The sequence below is a fragment of the Scomber scombrus genome, chromosome 8 (assembly GCF_963691925.1).
Source record: "Scomber scombrus chromosome 8, fScoSco1.1, whole genome shotgun sequence".
Taxonomy (NCBI): domain Eukaryota; kingdom Metazoa; phylum Chordata; class Actinopteri; order Scombriformes; family Scombridae; genus Scomber; species Scomber scombrus.
In genome coordinates this window covers 11,291,397-11,312,471 of record NC_084977.1, presented here as the reverse complement: position 1 = coordinate 11,312,471, position 21,075 = coordinate 11,291,397, and the positions used below count along the sequence as shown (strand labels likewise).

Genomic DNA, 21,075 nt, shown 5'->3' with positions numbered 1-21,075 from the left:
ATCAAAATAAAGTCAATGTCTATAAAATTTACAAAGTAAGCCTAAAGTCCTGGGAACCCAATATTCATGAGATTAGTCATGATATTAGCATTTCAATAATCAGCTATCAGGTTCTGTAATGTTGTACAAAGAAACTGAAGGAAAATATGTTAAAATTAAAATGTTTTAGCTTGGACATTTAACTGTTACATGTATTAACAACACTATCTCCAACAAATTACTTTTGTACATTTTCACTGATTTTGGATGTTTGAATTGATACAACATCTATACATCACCCTGGATGCTTTTCCAGCTTCATAGATAAATGGACTACCAGTCAACAACATTACATTATGTTGCAAATCAGCTTACAGGTGCATTACCACCACGTACTAGACTGGAATATGGAGGCATAGGAATTTGGCTCTTAAAAGATTGTACCTCTGAAGGTTTCAGAGGTACACTTGATTGATTTATATTAGCTTCAGATAAACTTTTACATGCATTTTTGCATGGATGAACTGTGGATTTTGTCCCTCATCACTTTTATTGTAAGCAGTTTTTGAAGGTATCTTTTATTGCCCAGTTTGAACAGGAGGAATGATAACAGCAAGGGAAATATATTTCAATGTTCTTTTGTGCACCTGACTGTTGTTTTAAGGCAGACGTGAACAATTGTGAATATATTCTGATGTCGAAGGAAGGAATAAATGGCTATTTAAGATAGTTTCTTGGAAAGTTTTGATCAAGTTAAAGGGCTGTACTAAGCCACATGAATGAAACTCAAGCTTTATAATGCAATGTCTGTTTAAAGAAACTTTGACTTTTCATATGATCTAACATTTGGAAATAGTAATGATTTTCAAGGTGTATTTAAACTGGGATGTAAAACAGGTTTACTGAGATATGGACTTGCATCTGGTTGACTAACTATCATTTCCAACACAGTAAGGGGCACACCTGCAATGCTATGGCCCAGTAGGTAGAATAATAAATCATTCTGTTCTCATATTACCACTGCTATGACACTATAATGTAGTTGTAAGGAGGTACAAGTATGTATTAATGTTTTTTTTCCCAACAACTGTAACTCCTGTAAAGTCAAACAGCTATCAAAATTTGCTGACATGCAACATTTCAGTTGCTTGTCAGCATCTCTTCTGTCACTTCTTAAGGTACAACTTTGACATTTTCCCAGATGTGATATTTTGGTTGGATAACCAATTAGATTTAATATAAGTGAACTGCCTTGTCATGTACAATTTACTTACAATGTATACATAAGCAAAGTGGCCATATTTAATGCCTAACCAATATCAAAATCATTATCAAATGTTGGTAAAAATGCAGCTACAGGATCTTTTTAACAGCAGGCAGACATTTGATTAGGTTCAAATTTTATAATAAGAATAGTCTCAGCGCAGACTTCAAAAAGTAAATAGTGACCACCGACTTGCTGCATCAATACATTTTGTTCACAGGGAGGCAGTGTTGTCTTTTTTGTTGATTTAATTCATGCTCAAAAAGCAAAGCATACAGGGATACTTTGAGAACAGTATCATTGAAAGCAAATACAAAGGAAAGTAAAATCAGTCTGTTCTCATGTAATCTAGGCTAAAAGAAGATGCCGAGTATTACTGTATTAAAAAAAATAAATATCAATAGACATGACGTCTCTCAAACAGCACTGAGTCCATGCTTACATTTCTGGTTTTAACTGTAGCAATACCTGGAGTTTACCTACATTTTATTGGCAAAACATTTTTGTAACTTCTGTAGCAGAAAAAAACGCTGTGCTATGCTAAAACATATCACGTAAATTGACCAAATCATATTTGTCTTTTTCCAATGTTTTCATTCAACTTCCTGAGCAAGAATTTCATTGGTATAAGTTGGAAACCTCAAAGTAAAGTATATTTGGATTAAATCTATGCAAAGCATGTTTAGAAGTGTCATTGCTATGGAGCCAGTGATAATAGCAACTTAATTCTCAGTTTTGAAATTCTTCAGTGTTATACAATTTAAAATGAAGTAGCCTCCTTTGAATACTCATAGGATTTGGTCAGTTGAGTGTAACATGTATTAGAACTTTGCATTATATTTCAGAGCTGAATCGATCCAGTGTCTGTAGTCAGGAATCTTGGCATAATGGTGGATTAGTGGGCCACCATTGCTCGGAGTGTAGGTGGAAGACACCACCCCGTATGCTTTTCCTTCACAGACCAGTGGTCCACCAGAGTCTCCCTAGAGGTACATACACATACACAGAATGCAGTGATTCATATACATCATGGTTGACCAAAGTTTGTCTGTTTGTCTTACATAAATGTACATACCACACCAGGTCCAGTGTTTCCCTTAGAGCAGTATGAGCATTCTTTCAAACACTGCGTACTGTCAATTAGTGTTACATTGGTTTCCATGAGTATAAGAGACATAGATCCTTCTTCCCTGTCTGTTGCTCCCCAGCCAGAGATTATACATGATTTTGGCAGGGAGACATCGCCTTGACCTGCAAGAGCAATAGGCTCCACAGTTTTGCTGAGATGTGGCTTGGAGCTCATCTTAAGGAACAAGAGGAAATACAAAACACACATAAAAATATGAAGATGAATTATCAATTCAGATTCCTCCAATACTCACATTTGTCTTTTGAAAATTATACATTATCTGATCATGTATCTGATTATGTGCTTTCATTATTTAATAAGGCATATACAAATAACAATCACAAAAACAAATAGAAAAACTTGGTATTAACTGCAAGAATTTTAAATGTAATTTTACCTTGAGTAACATTATGTCACTCTTATATCCAGTTTCATTGTAGTCCTTACTTGGAAATGCTTGTTCCACAAGTACCAACTGTATACCATTCTGTTCATTGTAATTATGAAGTCCTAAAAAGACTTTGTAGGACCTGAAAAGACCAAATCAAATGTAAAACATGTTCCAAGAATAAGCTTTTTTTCTGTGCAGGCATTGTATTCACAAAATGCAAGTATAAAAAGAAATGTACGTTGTATTCACAAAGCCATCATTAAAGCATACTTGCTACATAGATATTATGCATTGCTGCCATCCTAATACATGTGAGGATAAACAAGAAAGTCTTGGTATTTGGGCTGATGAATTTTGTGTGTTAAACTTACTTGGCTACGCAGTGGGCTGCAGTCATCACAAAATCCTCATTTAGAAGAAAGCCATCACAGTGTCTTTTTGTTCCATCCTGCAACGTCCTCTCCAAAAGCACCATGTAGGGTCTGCTATGTGGAGCAGCCTCATTTCCTCCAATGATTTCCCCCGTATGAACTAGAGGGCATGAAAATAAATCAATGTATTCTTATATATATGCTATAACAACAACTACAACAACTACAACAACAATAATAATAATATAATGCCATAGAAACTATACTTAACTTACCTTGATCATCAAGAGTCAGCACAAGTATCAGTACAACAAGTTTACACTGGAAATTCATGGTGAGATCACAGACTACCTGAGCTACTGAAGAGCAATGGCACAGATCACCAATAATTCCAGTCTTTAAATGCCCTGTTGTATTTGAGAAAAAGGAAGTGTTATGTAGTGCGTACATGCAAGCAAGCAATGTGGTTTTTGACCACATTTGTAAGGAGGACGCCTCTATCAACTACAGAGTATGACCAAAGTTACATTCTCATGTCTGAGTACTTGCATTTGAGTGCATTTGATATTATATTTAGATATATATATTTTAAGTCAAGGTTTTTCTTAAGCGTTTCATTTAACACTTTTTCATCTCCAATATCTGGCCCGGATTTTCATTACCATAAATTTACAAAAAATCTAATATAAAGCCACTTCTTTAGTATGTCGTATGCTGTGAAAACAGAGCAACAGGTCACAATTTTAGCCACCGATTCTACTGTGGTAACAAGCACCTTCTCGAAGACCTCTCATGGCATTTCTTGTTCAAATTCGTTGCTCTCTCAGAGGAGCCTGTATGTCTGCCACACAGCCATGATATTATCACGTCATAACACTGTGCATGACAACTGAATTTGTCTGAAAATGTGGTTCTGTGCTTTAATTTTAAGCAACCCCTGAGCTACCAGAGGAATGAAGAAGTCCTCAAGGTCTGTTGAAGGGAAAAGATCAGTTAGTAGAAAGCAGTTTTATAAACCAGAAGTGAAAGAATATTTCCTCTTAAGCAAGGAGCCAAACTATAATAACTTCTTTATTAGGAACATGTATTTGCGACCTAAATCAAATGCAATTCATATAGTCTATTCATATCTTGTGTGCTAAGCAGGCCTATTTGTTTCAGTTTGGCACAAATAAATGAAAATACACTTTCAAGGCACTGCTGTATCATAGGTTATGGCTGTGTTTCAGCAACCAGTGTGAGGGAATTTGGATGGTAGCTCAGAACAATGACTGTGGATCAAACATGTGAATGAGGCTTTGTATCAAACAGATTTGAAGAGCCATGCAACACTGAAAATAGTTTCACAAGCCTGAAAATATGCAACCATAACTGACCACAGAATACAAATATGTCCGTTATATTGTACATTATATCTCTTCACACCTCAGTCTAGACTCAAGTGTGTCCGCCTTATATCTTGGACAAAAATGCTATTGTAATAGTTTTGAATGATGTACAATAGAGTTGCGTGTGTTGAAGAAGTTGGAAAAAATATGAGGTGGGGGAGGATGAGATGGACACGAGAGAACAGGTTTTTGTGATGTGAGCTCCTGGAGTCCAGGACTGTAATGGGAATTACAGGACGGGATGCTGAGAGCAACTTGCTTAGTAAAGCAGGGCCTTTATCGTTAGGCCGTCACTTTTATGGGCACCATGGGGCTGAGAGAACAAGCTGGTTTAGCCATTGGACACTGTAACAAAAAAAGGGGGAATGCAATAACAGTCATAAAAAACATCAATCACTGTGTAAAGTGTGTGTTTATTAAGAAGAAAAGAGGATGACAACAATAAAAACCAACAGACATAAAAACAGACATTCCTTGAGTAGTCACAATATCAAAACTGTGGGTTTAACCAAAATCACATATGGTAAAAGAGATCTACAGCCCCTGAGGTGCTGTGCTGTGATATTGTTTTCAACAATTATCTTCATATTAGCTGACTCATGTCTGTGTTTGGTTCTTACAAATAATTTTTTTGTTCTGCACAAATATAGTAATTAAACTTCATGCTCATATCATTCTTTCTTCCATCAATAAGCATGCATCATTAATATATGCATGTGCTATCTCACTGCTGGATTATGGCTTACTAACTATGGAGGGGTCCAGTGATCTGGAGGTGCAAGCTGCCAAACAGAAGCACTTCCTGTCCACAAGAATGGACTGGACAAGTCTGGATTCCAAGACTGTAGCTCAGCCTCTTAGATGGGAACACGTCACCGTTTTTAGGAGAAATAAGACAGTTCCCAGACAGAAGTAAGACAGCATTCCCAAATGGGCTCCCCACACACGCACAACACACACACACACACACACACACACACACACACACCTACACACACGCACACCTACACACACACACACACACACACACACACACACACACACACACACACACACACACACACTAAGCTTAGTTGAAACCACTCAGACAGTTGACCTCACAAGATGGTTATGATATACTTCTACAAAACCAGATTTAATCTGTTAATTGACGCCATCACTCTTCAGTTGAAGCCAGAACAGAACATGATGCCTGACATCATCTTGTCCTTTTATCAGGTTCATTATTAGTCCATAGCCCATGTTGTTGATAACATAGTCTCTTGGCAGCTCATGAAATTGTCATTAAACTGTAATCTATAGATTTGTGTAGATGGACCTGAATTATCCTTTTTGTTAAAAATGTATTTGTTACATTCAGTACCACTTTCAATCTCATGTTTTTCAACTGGAAGTATCTTTCATGCCTACCTACTTCAGTTGGGACACTGTAACACATCACTGTTAAAAAATAATGATGTTTTATGATGTGACAACAGTGTGATTAACAGCAGTCTCCTGCGAGTCCACCTTTTGCCACATATCTACTTAGCCTTCCACCCAACCCACCACCTCTAAACATCATATAGATGTCATAAATGTGTGTCAGTCAAACGTGGTGTAGGCATGAAAGATAGTAGTAACACATTTAGGGGACTCTGCCGAGGTTTGGTTTGGTATTTTCAGTGCATACAAACAACTGTCCTGCACTACATCAGCAGAAAGAACTAAAATTAATCAGGTTCAACATCGTTGAACCTGATAACGTTGTACATCAGTTTATGAAATCTACACTTTGCATGCTTGTGAAATTTTCCACAGGATCCTGTAGTGTAGTGACACAAACCACAATGACATATATCATTGAGGTTACCAAAAACATGATGCAATCAGCAGTAAACATTTCCCTTCTCAAGATGAATAGATTGCATTTTCTTTTTTGCTGTATAAGTGGAAAATTCTGCTTGATTAGACATCAAATAAAACCACCGTTATATTTATTTACAGTGTTTGGAGTGACTAATGTCTAATCAGGGCAGTGCTCTAGTAGCTGTGAGTAACTGTTCAACAAGTAAAGGTTTATAATTACACCTTCAGCCACTTGTTTTAAGCCTGCATGAATAAAAGGTCATTCATTCATTTTAAATCTTTTTAAGCAGTATTTTCACAGCTGGAAAAGTAATGCTGCACAAATAGACAAAGCTAGCTGTTGATGCCTGGAGAAATTTTGCAAGAAGAGAGATACAAGAAAGCATTCTCAGTTGCACCTGTGATTTCAATAAAACATTTTTATTCCAAGTCAGACTTCTGACTGTTTATACTCACTTAAAATGAGGTATGTGCTGTTCAAATGAACTTTGACAGACAGTATATAATAAAAACATCCAATAAACTAAAAAATGATGTAGCACTGGTACTGCCCAGAGCTCCAAATGTGTGTTTTCTATGTAGCATTGCTTTGGCCTCACTGATAGATCCTCTCAACAAACTGCCTCTCATTTTCTCCTAATGTCATTGTGCAATGTTGTGATCTATAATGCATGTGAGCTTTATGTAGACTTCATGCAGCTCTATAGTAGAGAAAGCTCTGAAAATGGTTCATATCTTACAGCTGCAGTGCATTTTATGTAAGTGGCACAAATTGATATATTAAGGAAAATTTATTAATGATGGACTTATCAATTTGGAGTAAATATTTATAAGATGCAGTGTCTTGTGAAACGTTTTCTTTTTAAAGTGTGTGTGCATGTGGGTGTGTGAGATGAAAAGGAAAAAGTTCAGTCATCAGAATCCACTTCTAGGCCATGCTCTGTTTATTTTATTCTCTTACATAGAGGCTTCTAATCAGTGTTATCCATAAATAAACTGCATCAGGGGCACAGCCTTAATTTCCTGTTAACTGTTATTTTTCATTCACAGCTGTCCAATATGGTTGCCCAAGCACCCACAACATCTCACAATACTGACCTAAGCAATGGAAATATGAATACTCAGACAGTTAATGAATGTTTGTAATTACCAAAGAAAATGCCTAAAATCAACCCTCTACTCAAATAACAAGGGAAGGAAAAAGAGACAAATAATTTGACTGAGCCTTGAACAACATAAATTATATCAGCTCTATGTGTGTTTTTCTTTTCTGCTGAAACAATTTCAATCCAAAAAACATATGGTGTCTATCCGCTTTAGACATGGAATTCATATTTAGATGTATCAGATTTAAACCAGCATAATAAGAGGATGGGAATTTTCCTCTTTTTCCCCCCTTTCATTTTGTTGAAGAATGACGGTTTTCCAACAAAACATTTAGGCCCCATTTTTTGCAGGAAAAGTGATACCAGTAGCTAAAAAGCTTCAATGTATTATATTCCGTTATTCATCAAGCTTTTGAAGTGGACCTGTCAAAAATGAGGGAATGGTATAAACCCACTGTTAATTACGTAACGTGACCAACAACAAGACCTCCGTGTTGGCCTGTTTCAGTCTAGTCTGTGGCTTTTACATGAGAACATAGAGTTTAAGAAGCCACGTCTTGTCAGTTTTATTTATCTAATCCAGTATCCCAATATTGGGCTGGATAAATTGGGATATATGTGATCATTGTGATGAATTATGGGGTTTGTGTTAATAGCTGAATATTACAACCTCCAACTACTCAAACCTCACCCACAAAAAGTACTTTAACAGGGGAAAATATGGAAGCAATCTCAGAAGTGAAGACAAGCATATAATTTACCTTGTGATATAAAGCACAAATTAGCATTACCCTGCAAATCAGACAATTCACATAACCCTGCCCCGAAGTATTTACTAGTGATGGATTTCATGATTCGTTGTCGAGATTCAGTTCCCGTCGGTCAGTTCAGCTGGAAGAATCGGTTCATATAGTTCGTTCATTAGTTCGTTCAGTCGTATTTCCGGTACAACGTTGTTTAACGGTGAATCATAATGCACGGTTCTCAGCTCCTCGTTCTCAAACGATCGTGCTAACGGTCAACACAACGCAGTAGTTCAAAGTAAATACATAGCTGCAACTTCATGATTATGTACAATACAACAGTGGCTAATCTGTTTACACCTTCACATTAAATGTACATGTATTGAAGGTAAATAGAGAGTAGACTCCGGCTAAATCAGCTAATTTATTGTCTTCATTTTTTGTTCACTTTTAGCTAGGGCTACTAAATAAAGAAATAAAGACCCAATATGCTGACAAACATGTTTAAAAGCTTGGCAGATATATTGTAACGAACTGGGCCACGTTACTGTTATGTGTGTTATTAAAAAAGAGAGATTATGCCCAGATACTTAAGTCTGTTCATATCTCTCCTGTCGGTCTCGTTCAGTCAGTCACTCCGTTCATATCTCTCCTGTCGGTCTCGTTCAGTAAGTCGCTCCGTTCAATCATCTCAGTCGGTCTCGTTCAGTCAGTGATTCGCTCTCAAGATGCGTTCAAAGACACTCAGGAAAGCTAGCATTTAGCTTAACATTCGCTAACACCCCGAAATAGGGTGCTTCAACAGAACAGTATCCTTCCTGAGTGTCTGTGAACGCAACTTGAGAGCGAGTGACTCAACAGACAACCTACGATTGGCTGGCTTTCTCAGTCCCTCTTCACCACTCTGATAACTTAACAGTGAACATAGCGAACGAAAGAACGAGAGAGTAGTGAAACGGGGAATCAGGTCAGTTCGTTCGTTTTAAAGAGTCGTTCGTTTGAACTGATTCATTCGCGAACGGGCCATCTCTAGTATTTACTGTTGTTATGCTCTGGCATGGCATGTATTCAGTTTATAGCAACAGCGGTACCAGACTACCTCTAGAAATTCTTACAATTATCATCTGAAACCATGGCTAGGTGATTACAGATAGAAAGTAGATTTGTCGTTTTAAACCAACAACCATCAATTTAGTTGGCTGAAATGTTGTATCTAGCTAGCTAATTAAGCTAACATTTGCTCCATTAGTTGGTTGAAAACACTGCCTCCAGTTGACTTATTAATGTTTCCAGCTTCGTCATTTTAAAATGAGAACCCTATAAAGGAATCATAATGGCTACATGCATATGCTAAATGTACATGTCCCAAGCAAAAACTGATGTTCAAGTAAAGGAAAAAACACTTGTGGAATGGAGGACTAAGTGTTTAGGCCCTAATTATCAAAGGTTTCTGCTTGAGCTGCTGTGGCTTGGATTATACCTCAGTTGCACATCGCTATGTAAGTACAAAGTGTCTGCTAACTTAATAAATGTAAAACGTCACCCCTGTGACCCCAGAAAATAATATAGTATATTGGTAGTAAGTGACAATAAGCTAGTTAGCCAGACATACTAACAAATGCAGTTTATTTAGAGCAGACAAATACACTGCTTAATCCATTCCTTACACTTTGATCCATGGTTTTAAAAAGGGTTAAAAAAGGAAAACCACTAACCATTACTCTACAATCTCATGCACATCACAGAGCCACCAGTCCAGGTGCCTCACAAGTTAAGACTGTGATAGACAAATCATCTTGTCACCTACTAAATATTATTTGAAAGTGCTTGACCTTGTCCAAATAGTTTCTAAGGACAACTTCTCAGATAGTTCTGTGTAACAAAATATCTGGCTTGTCAGGTTAGCTTAGACAGAACACCTTTGCAGCGTGCAGTGTCTCCTTGTGAGTTAATCAAACAGTATGGAAACAAAAACAGACCTTTGAATGGTTGCTGTATAGGTTTTCACTGTGGGGCAAAACAGGTCTGTAAGTAGGCAACTTAAGACTAATACATTAGCCCTTTTTATGGAGCGCAAAGTAAGGGTCAGATGTAATTAATAGGAATGGTAAGATTATATTTAGACATTCCCGTTACCCTTGGTATAGCTAAGGGAGATGATCGAAGTGCCAGATGCTGAAGTTAGAACTTCTGACAATGCTATATTGGGTCATGATATCCACCATATACCTGTTTAGCTAAGGATCCATTTCTATGTCTGTGATGGGTTGTGAGCAGATTTTATTTTTCTTTTAAATCACAAAGGCAGAATCAAAAAAGTCATCATTCCCTGAAGAACAGAACGACAGGTAGCCACCAGATTTTTAGTTTCATACCTTGGACCATGACATGCCTCCTATGTTCGAGGAGGGTGAAGTGAATTTCACATATATCATTCCATATCTGTTTCCACATGGCTGCTTCTGATTTGGTGTTTGTGAGTGCATAGAGTAAACACAACTTGAGTTGTGTGTGTTAAATAGTCCACAACTTATTAAATGTGTTGCTTTAATTTCTTAAAGCTATGCTATGCAGGATTTGTGGGTTGGTGTTTAAAAAACACACATCATTCAAAGATTCAAAGTTGGCCCCTCCTCCCTGGCTCAACAAGTAAGCTAGAGAGAGAGAGAGAGAGAGAGAGAGACAGCAGTGGGTGTCGGGTGAGCTAAAGAGCGAATGAAAAGAGTTCAGCGAGCAAGTGATGCTGCTGAGGACAAAGCCGTGAACCAGATAAATAAACATTATTTTCTGATTGTTTTACAGTGGTTTTGTCCTAAAGCACACAGAAACACGCTCACACCTCCACACAACCCTTCAAGAAGGTGCCACATTGTCAAATTTTGTATCAATGTTCAGCTTCATCCTGTCCGCTTTGGCCACTCTGCTCTGCTTGCATGTAGATCAGCCACGCCCTCGGTCAAGCAGACACAGAGACAGAGAGCAGAGTGGCACAGAGGAGAGGGACAGAAACAGCGATGTAACCTGGTCGATACGCTACAAGTCCCAACCTTAAACTCTGCATGCTGTCATTGGCTAAGGGCTACACACCCACTGCCCAAAAGTTTACGCCTAGAAGCCTCCTGAACACAGCAAATTAATAGGGCAGAGGGCAGGGTCTCTGTAGATCCACTGCCACATGCTTCTAGTGGGTCATAAGTGATGATTGAGAAGGATTACTTTTGATTGGGTATATATATTTTTTTTTTCTAAAGGAAAATCCTGCATAGTATACCTTTAAGTTGGGATATGTATCTCAATTTGAACTCTTCTTCCTCTCAAGGCATCTTCTCTGTATTTAGTAACAAGGGAATTTTACAAAGACATTTATCTCTTGCTGAGAAGTATCTAGCATTATTTGATTGGGCAAAGCATGAATACCTATAGTGCAGTGTATGTGCATTTTATTGGGGCCAAGCTTCTCAGTTTTCAATTCCCCAGAGTTCACTTTTACACAGGAAACCTTGAATAGATGGAAAAGAACACTGGTATTCTGAGTATTTGGCAGTCAGCAGGAGAAGAAAAGGCAGGTATTTGGATACATAGTGGACAGACAGGAGGTGAATAAAGAAGATGAGAACAATAGAGTGCGTATCTTTAGAGTGGCCTTTCCAAGAGGTGGAAGAAAAGTCAGACAGTCTGTGTTTGTCATTAAAGGAGAATTTTCAATAGAGAAAACAGATGAGCACTTCTTATCGGATGATTCCTGACAGCTGTAATCAGACAGGAGATGGATTTTTTGTTTGTGTCTGTGCCTAATGCATCTATATAGCTACATACTTTTGTCATTGCTTTGATAATGAAAATGCAACGTGGCTTGTTTTCCAAATACAACCCCCACTACCACAAATGTGCGCTAAGGTTTCTCTGTGTGTTTAATAAAGGTCAGATTTACAACAAAAACACTATAATGAGCCTCACTGTAGATTGCTAGACCCTCACCATCACAGTCTACTGCTCAAACAGTTAGACCCATTTAATTGCTGAGCTAATTGTTTTGACTACATGCTAGAATAACTTTTTCTTGTGCTTTGTTGTGGTTTTATTCACCAAAGCTAGCCTTCCCACCCTACAACATCTCAACATTTCAGTCACTCACATAATAGCTGCTCACACCCGCTGTTCACTGACCTGGCTCCAAATCCATTTGGCTGGGTAAATCAGGACCATTTTGAACAATTGTGCATAGGGAAATGAGGAAAGACAGGAATCAGCAAGATGGAGCATGAGGACACAGTGAAGTATAACCTTGACAGAAGGAAGGATGATGGGACACCTGAGGGGGTGGTGATGACAGTTGGTTTAATTCCCATTATACCCAAGATGAGGAAGCTGTTTGTGTTTACTTTGACACATATTTGCATGACTGCACATCCATGTGCACATGTTATCCAGTAGATTATACAGGTTTAGTAACAACATATTTTGCTTGACTAATGGGTTATTTTTATTCCTTTATTTGCTATCTAATAGAGTAGAGGCAGACAGCAAACAAGGGGAGAGAGGAGGGGATGACATGCAACACAGATCTAGTTACACATACTGTATAAATACATACAACATATACTTACATACAGTCTATATCTCTAATGTTTTGTTTGTGTGGTGAAAAGTATCCATTCATACTTAATACAGCATATACTCAAATGCAATATGTACCAAGGCACGTACTGATGCACACACATATTATTTTGATTGAGGCAAGGCATCATCCACAGAATAAACATATCCTTTTTGACCTCTGGAAAGGAAACATTGTTTTGCCTTGTTTGACATGCTAAAGGGATGAACACTAACTATTTTGTTTTGCCACAGTGATTCATGTTTCAAATATCTGGCCTTGTGTTGCAGTCCTGGTATGATATTCTCCTTGTGGTCACAGCGTTCATATTACAGGCCACTCACGATATGGGAAAACAAATTGTGAAATAAGTAGGACATTGCTGAGGTCAGATGCAATAGCAGGGATATGAAAATCATAAACAATAATAAATTTAACATTGTTAACTCTGACGTTAAAACTTGTCACTATTAGATTATTTTCCAACTGACTCTCACGCATGACTGTGCAACACTGGAAAATATTTAATTACTGTAGGATATTTGTGACTCATGCTGGCAATGCTGTGTAAAGTTATTGTATATTATGAAAAAAGTGACGAGGTCAAAGTGCTGACTGAAGAAGACCTTTACTTCTTACCATGACTGCAGGAGTGTTTTATCTGCCTCTGGAAAAAAAGAGTAAGCAGTCCGGATTGAGGGATGGTATTTGGAGTAAAAGAAAGGGCTTCAATTCACCTCTTTAAAAAATATGCACAACTGCAAATTTAAACAACCATGTGTAATAAGCGCAGATTCAGCAAACCCATACAGGAATTCATTTTTAATTCAGAGGAAGTGGAAATTCCATATTATCCACATTTGTTGAAGTAATTTCAGCGTTTTGCTCATTTGTTCTTCTTTTCCATTCTTGCACACTTTACCTTACCCAACCCCTTAAAAAAGTGGTACAAATAAAAAAGGAGAAGAATGAGAATGTATGAGTCCATGTAATGAGGCCGTGTTGCATGTCAGAGCAGCTGCTGCAATTATCTGTGGTTTGATCTCAGATCCTAGCAGCAACAAAAAGCACTTCACAGAATCCTGAAACAGTGACCTGAGTTTGAAATACATTGGCATGGTTCATGTGGTTTATAGTATACGAGAAGTATAGATAAACATCATACACCCCTTCCTTTGCCTGAAGCATCTCTTGGTTTTCGCTCATTCTTTCCGGGCTTATTAGCAGCCAGAATAACTGGATTTCAAGGTTTTTTTATGAAGTATTGAATTGTATAATCACTGGACCTTCAGCATACCAGATCTGAGACTGGAAAGACACTCAGCACCTCATTAGTAATCTGGATAAGAAGAAAAAAAAATACACCCCAAAACGCCAGAATATGAAAGTAAAGCCCTCCTCCTGCAGCTCACCCCATTCTCCTGTCTATCTAATGCATATGCCAGCGCTTCATACATGCATGCAACACAAGTTTAACAGGTTACTAGCCTACTGCACTCACTCCATCACAAAACTTCCTATCAAGGCAAAACTACTTTTTAATAAGCAGTAAACAGACCACCTTTCACCTGTTTGATGTTTGGCAAAAGTAATGAGTGTCCCATCTCACTGCTTGTGCAGTGAGATGGGACCTCCTCCGTCACCAGAACATCAGAGAGACAGGCCCAGAACCACAGCTCCAGACCAAGTCCCAGAGGGATGAGCAGCAACAGGGTGGAGAGACAGCATCAACCTGAAGCCGCAGTGATGCATAAAAATCGATCACCGTTCTATCACAAGTTCACTTTTATTGAAAGTCTCTCCCGCCGATATTGATAAGATTATGCACTGCTCAGTTTCCCTCACACTACAGACAATAGTCGGGCGTTTGCATGTTGGTTTTCATTGTTTTCCAATTATATCTTTTTTTTGTCTTCTTCTGCAATTCATGCAATACTGTGTCATGGGCAATGAGTGCACAGGCTTAGTATGCACACATAGATAGGCAGGTAGGTTGACAGCCATGTAGCAAATCCAATTATTTCATTCGAGCTGAATGAAATAATTGGATTACCTTCTTACAGGCCTGCACCAGCCACAAATACAGCCACAGATACATCACCTACCCTAGCTTTAAGATCAGCTTTAATTCCACCACGACTCTAGCTCCTAGCTCAAACTCAAAGTCAGGAAGACATGGAGGATTCCCTGGGTATTATGCAGGTTATTCCAACCAGGTAGCTGTGGCCCTGACCTAGTTTTTGCAAGTGCAACTTTTTATTATTGCCAGATCTGCAGTCAGATGTGGGAACATGTGGAGGCCAAGAGGTGTCTGAAGATTTAGCTTCCCCAGATGTTAGTTAAGCTACTTGGAGAAGCTGACATACAGCACTTGCACCAGTGAAAATGAGCCCCACTTTAAAATCAAGGCAGAACCAAGCATAGCCAACATCTGCCTGGAGGCTCCCAGTTTCCATGGGGTTCGAAAAAAGCCCATATTCACTGTGTGTCAGTTGGTTTGTGGTAATTGGTAAGTGATGTGATGCACATGGGTTTGGCTTTAAGCACCACTTAATCAAAATGTCAATGATAAGGACCTTAAGGTGATAATTATAGCCCTGTTTTTTAATTGGGCCCTCTGTTGAATACAGTTTGAAGACCATTATTATTTTAGTGGATATTGTGTTTACTTGCCATATGCCATATGTATTAGCAGCATTATTATATTTGTCTACAGTGCTCCAAGGGCTCCATAGATGAAGGGCACTTGAAGGTGACTTAGTTCATACACAATGTAGAGAGGGTCTGAAAATGGCCACATCATTTGTACAAATGGTAAGATACTCTGTTCATATCCATTGGATAGAAGGGGGATTTCTCACTCAGCAAAGTCATCTTGTGAAACTCTCTCAGTGAGACACAAGTGTTACTTAAGATGCATGGCTGTGATGATTGTTTTTGTTATTTTACCCCCACCACAACAAGATGAGGATGATAAGCATTTTCAGAAAGTGATTAGTGATTTGTGCACTTTGCAAATGGAACATGCCTTGCAGAAATTCTTCAGTTTGAAGGGCTGCAGATGCATTTTGACAAGGAAACAAAACACAGTGAAGCAGGTTTCAAGGTGGGTAAAAAAAAATACAGCTGCTGTTGTTGTAGAGAGCTGTAACAATACTATGACAGAAAATATAATTATTTCCTACATAGGCTATGTCCACACTAATGTGGAAAAACATTTTCACTTTATTTTGGCCTTCCATCCAGTTTCTTCAGCAGTTAAAATTTTTACTCACACTCTTCAGAACACTATCTATATCAGCTGACCACGCATTACACCTTCTGTCATTTCCATTGGTTATGTTTATGCTGCCAGATTCAAGCATAAAATAAAACATTAGCCAAAGGTAGTAAAGCTGCAGACTATGAATTACAGTTCATCTTGATTAGAAGGAGTCAGTTAAGAGGCTAGCCCTTGACATAGCCTCTAACATAATACTTACTTATGTCCGAAAACAAAAATAAAAGAACAATGACAACACATGCACATCTGTACAGCATGTGTTTGCCATTACTGAAGCATAAATAAGTGATCACAAGTTTTAAATGAGACACAGGTTTAATCAACTGGAGGGCAAAGGGTGGCGATCTTTTTAAAAAACAATCCAAAACCAGTAACGTGCGAGGAATCATATTTGAAATATAAGCAGAGTTTTCAAAATTATTGTTGTGAACTCAGTCTGCCTCAGCCTCCCTGAAGATGGCACAAAAACAGTTCATATGCTGACATTTGCTCCATGAGACCTTTGTTTCTGAATGTTCACTTTAACAGATGGATGGGTCCCCCTTACAAATCTATTCCTCCCCCATACGTCCCTCATTGAAGCGGCCTGGCTGGAGAAGCTGTTTGACTGAGCGCTGTGATGTGGTTTGAAGCTGCAAGCCAACACAGATTTCATCTTTCCTTTCATGGTCTGTCAAGTGGCCCTTTATAGAGCTGAGCTTACTTTTCTTGAATCCTTACATTGAATGTGACCAGCCTAAACATAGGATTGACAGACATGTCCAGTTTGGTGTTATTTTAGTGATCTCTTACCTCACCTCAGGCCATTTCACCGTCCTCCTTGCAGGAAATAGGGCCACATGTTAGATCTATTGATGCTGCATTATATGAAGCTGAATTTCTTTGCTGCTGTTGATCTCTTGATCAAAATATATCACAAGTTTACAGCCCTGGAGGAACCTCTTACCAAATGGACTATTTTATAATCTCTCTCTCAAATAAAACAAAAGGGCACACACACAAATTCAATTTGTATTTACTTTGTTAGAAAGCCATTGGCCCCTAGTGTTCACACTCTGGTCTATCTTGCTCCAGACTGTAATATTCTGCTATTATATGGCCTTTTCATGTTTTTGGAAGTCAGGAAGTACAGTATGTCTCTTTAAGAGTGCTGTTATGGGACACATGCACTTCATTGAGGCTTGAAGTATCCATGAGAGGACAACTAAGATTTAGTTTTAAGTTGGGGATGGAATCTGCAGCAGCCGTCAGTCTTGCTGATGGCAACAGACAGGAACAGTATTAACATGTCTCCGTGGGCCACTTTCAAATGCAATTTTCCAACAACAGTTTCTCTCTCTTCTTCTCTCTCTCTCTCTCTCATGGGGAACAAGCAACCAATTATTTTTTTGTCCAACGTTGATTCAAGTGTGTATTTTGTACAGTAACATGCCAGAATCCATGTATCATATTTGGTATTTCCTCTACAGTGGGTCCTTTACTATCTGCTCTCTCTGGTAAGACTGCAGTAGATTTGTATGTACCGGGTCCCATGTGTTATGTGCAGGCAAAGGCAAAGGGGGCTGTTTTTTATATTTTTATTTCATCAGTATAAATTGGCAATTGGCCTCATGGCTTACAAGACATAACAAATTGAAGGGTGTTGGACTCTAGTGGAGCCAAAATTATTGCTCTCTGTGCGCCTTAGGGCAGAATATGAATAATATGTTGAGTTGAAGGAGCTTGATGTATTCCAGAGGGTCTGGTGTGTAGACGTCTGCAGGAAGCGGGAGAGTCAAGTGATTATAAGTCTGTGCATAGAACACTATGTCCTGGGTAGTAAACGTACTGCTTATCACAGTGCTTAATATTTTTTATGTGGTGTGGTTTGTTTCATTTTTAAATAGTTGTGAACAGGCTTGTGAGTTTTGTGTGTTTCCCGCGCTCTGTTATCTGCTTCTGTATGTGTGTGTGTGTGTGTGTGTGTGTGTGTGTGTGTGTGTGTGTGTGTGTGTGTGTGTGACATGCACGTGAGTATGCGCATGTCTTTCTATCTTTGAGACAACCCATTTCAGTTGAAGACTAGCGTTGTGAGGACATTTTGGTCAATCCTCAAAACTTCACAGGTCAACTTGTGGGTTAAGACTTGGTTTTAAGGTGAAGGTTATAATTGGGTTTAGCTTCAATTTAAAGTAAGTTTAGGGCCTTTAGTTGTGATGGTTAATAAGGGACTAGGGAATGCATTTGAGTGCCCTCATAAGGATGTAAAGACAAACGTGTGTGTGTGTTGTGATGACCACTTTTGCCTCCCTGCTTTGCCTGGCTGGTCTGTTTTGTTTTTACTCCTCCTTCCAGGAAGTAGTCAGGTGGAGCCAGGCTGAAGCAGTTCACCTGGGCTGTGGGCTGGGCCACTTTAATAAAGCTGGCCTGCTCAGTCGTGCTCTCTCTCTCTACCAGCAGCAGAACCCTTTTTCTTTGTTTGCTTAATTTGGTTGTTTTCTAGCACACAACATATTCCCACATCGATGCACTTTCAGACACCACTGATTCTACAGATTTAACATATAGTTTTGATTCATTTATGTAAATAAGTTACTTTAATAAATTACTTTGGTTTTGTTTAACTTAAAAGTGTGTTCTCCTCCTTGGTTTGTCTGAACTTTGAGCCAGTTCATGACAGTGTGTATGTTGGTGGTTAGGGGTTGCAAGTGTATAGAATGTCTGTCTGAAAGTATACGTTATATTTTGTCTTTTTTCTATTAATGGAGGAAACGTGTGTTTTAATTTATATTCTGTACTTTGCTAATAAAGTTTATAAAAGCTATATATATATATTCGTTTATTATAATAAAGTCATTTTAAAAAGTTCAAATCAATGCAGCTTCATAGCCATGACAATTTGTTCCAAAAAATATTGCCACAGCTTAGCCATAGTCATACACATAGACTGACAACAGTGACAAAGGGTCCTTCCCCAGACCACCTGCAATATTGCACTTAATCCTCAAAAATGTGTCAATCTTGCCTGCCATATGTTGCTTAGATTAAAATGTTTTCGTTTGTGTCGTTTTGACACTATGACTATGTTTTTAGCCTCTTACATTATAAAGTTCATGAAATGGCTAGTATAACCCAATTTACAGGCTGTGATTACTTTGAATGTAGTAACAAGTTGTTCATTGATTAATCTGTGCTTTCTTTAAAACCGCACAATGTATCACCTGCAGTCCACCACCACCAATATTTCATCCAATCAACACAATCTATCAACACAATCCAACATAAACCCCACGACACACCGTAAAATCATCATCATTGAGGCACATCATAACAACTACACGTCTGCATTTTCAGGTGGTGAACTCCTGCCTCCTGGTCAGTCTGCTAAACTGGGAACGTTGGAGAACAAGACGTATTGTGTCTGGATATAATCAGAACTGAAGACATTAAGGAAGGAATGTAGCATAGTCTGATCTCTCCTGCAGACATGTATGCTGTGGGGGTGGAGATGAGGGGGGCAGTCTTTACAGAGAGTGACTCAGCGGCTCAATGTCATGGCCTTGCCGTCTCATAGGTACAATTAAATGATGTGTTTCCTCTACAAATTGGTTGGAGGAAAAATATTTAGAGGTTTAAGATGTGTGCAGGTCAAGTCAGGTACACTCCACTGAGTATTGCCATTTGGAAAATTGGTCTGAATCTTGCTCTCTGTTCCCAGCAATGTCAGACCATTTCTAAGTAGTTCACCTAGAAAATTATACTGTACTTCTTCACTTCACCTTACATCTATCTAGTGACATTATCTCCAGCATGCTGTGTCTTAATGTCAACACTCACCTTTACACATACGAAACAGAATTGGTAAGTAAAAGTGAAAATGCCAACGTGAATTTTCAAAGAGATGTATGTTGACAAGTAAAGACAGCAGACTTTGGATGGAGAGGAAAATAAAAGACTATCAATCACACTAATATGAGCTAACTTAGAAAGTCCAACCTCAAGAGGAGCAAACAAGGCCATTAATCAACATTTCAAACTCTGTGATTTTCATTTCTGTTTGAATCTTGATCCACACAAGCAATCTTGAGTGATAGAGGTGGGGAAAATAAGCACATTAGAAAAATGTCTGACCTTGAAGTAACTAAATCACAATAATTAATCAGGCTACATGGGTGACACATGGTAACATGATTGTCAATTAGCAGGAAGAGGTCAACTGATTGTTCTGCTTTCTACAAGTCTACACTCTTCAGAACCCAATGTGATCTGGTGAGTCATGTCCTCTTTCACCCATTTTCCTTCCCTCAGGCAACCTTATGTTTGGAAAAAGCCAAAGGATACCTCCAGCCTGCATTGGCTGCTGCCAACAGTTTAATATTGTGGATCTGTAATGGTGTGAGCAGCCACCTTGTGTCATTACATCTGATTATTTTACGGCATGGTTGTATAACAGCCAAAGAATGAGACCATTACAGGTCCAGGTGGCACAAATGCTGTTCCCTCACTGTGATACTGTTTTCCAAAGTCTTACTGCACACATTAACCCTGCTAAACAAATCAGAGAGTGGTCTCATTGACACTAAAGAGCATAACAAGAACCCTTATGAGATCAGGAGAGTGTGTGTTGTATCCCTTCTGTTCATCAAAATTAGAGGATCTCTTTCTTGACAAATATCTCAATATCCCACTGCACGGCATTTGTGTGGCTTATCCTTATTATTTGTTTTTTATTGTATTGTTCACCCCCAGGACCAAAGACTTGGTTGACCCTAATCAGCATTCTCTCTCTTAGGATCTGGGATTGCAATATGTTCTAGGGGGCAGGACTTCTGCAACAGAACAGGAGGCCAAGTCCTAATGTCAACCTAAGCCCTAAAGATTTGATATTTCTCAGACTTTGATTAATGTCACCTGTGTAGTGTAGCGCATTGTAGGAGAGCAAAAATATGTTGAATGGAACACATTTATAATACTTTACAAACAAATGGAATACATAA

At 38.5% G+C, this 21,075-nt stretch overlaps 1 protein-coding gene across 1 annotated transcript; it reads right to left on the bottom strand.

The window, feature by feature from the left end:
- Positions 1 to 1,508: 1,508 nt before the first annotated feature.
- On the bottom strand, positions 1,509 to 3,467 carry LOC133985024 (granzyme E-like). The gene is made up of 5 exons (XM_062424572.1): positions 3,410 to 3,467; positions 3,135 to 3,294; positions 2,770 to 2,902; positions 2,319 to 2,546; positions 1,509 to 2,226 (listed from the first exon to the last, which is right to left on the bottom strand). Exons 1-5 carry the CDS (start codon positions 3,465 to 3,467, stop codon positions 2,065 to 2,067), a joined length of 741 nt encoding a protein of 246 aa, XP_062280556.1. The 3' UTR covers positions 1,509 to 2,064.
- Between the last annotated feature and the right edge of the window lie 17,608 nt (positions 3,468 to 21,075).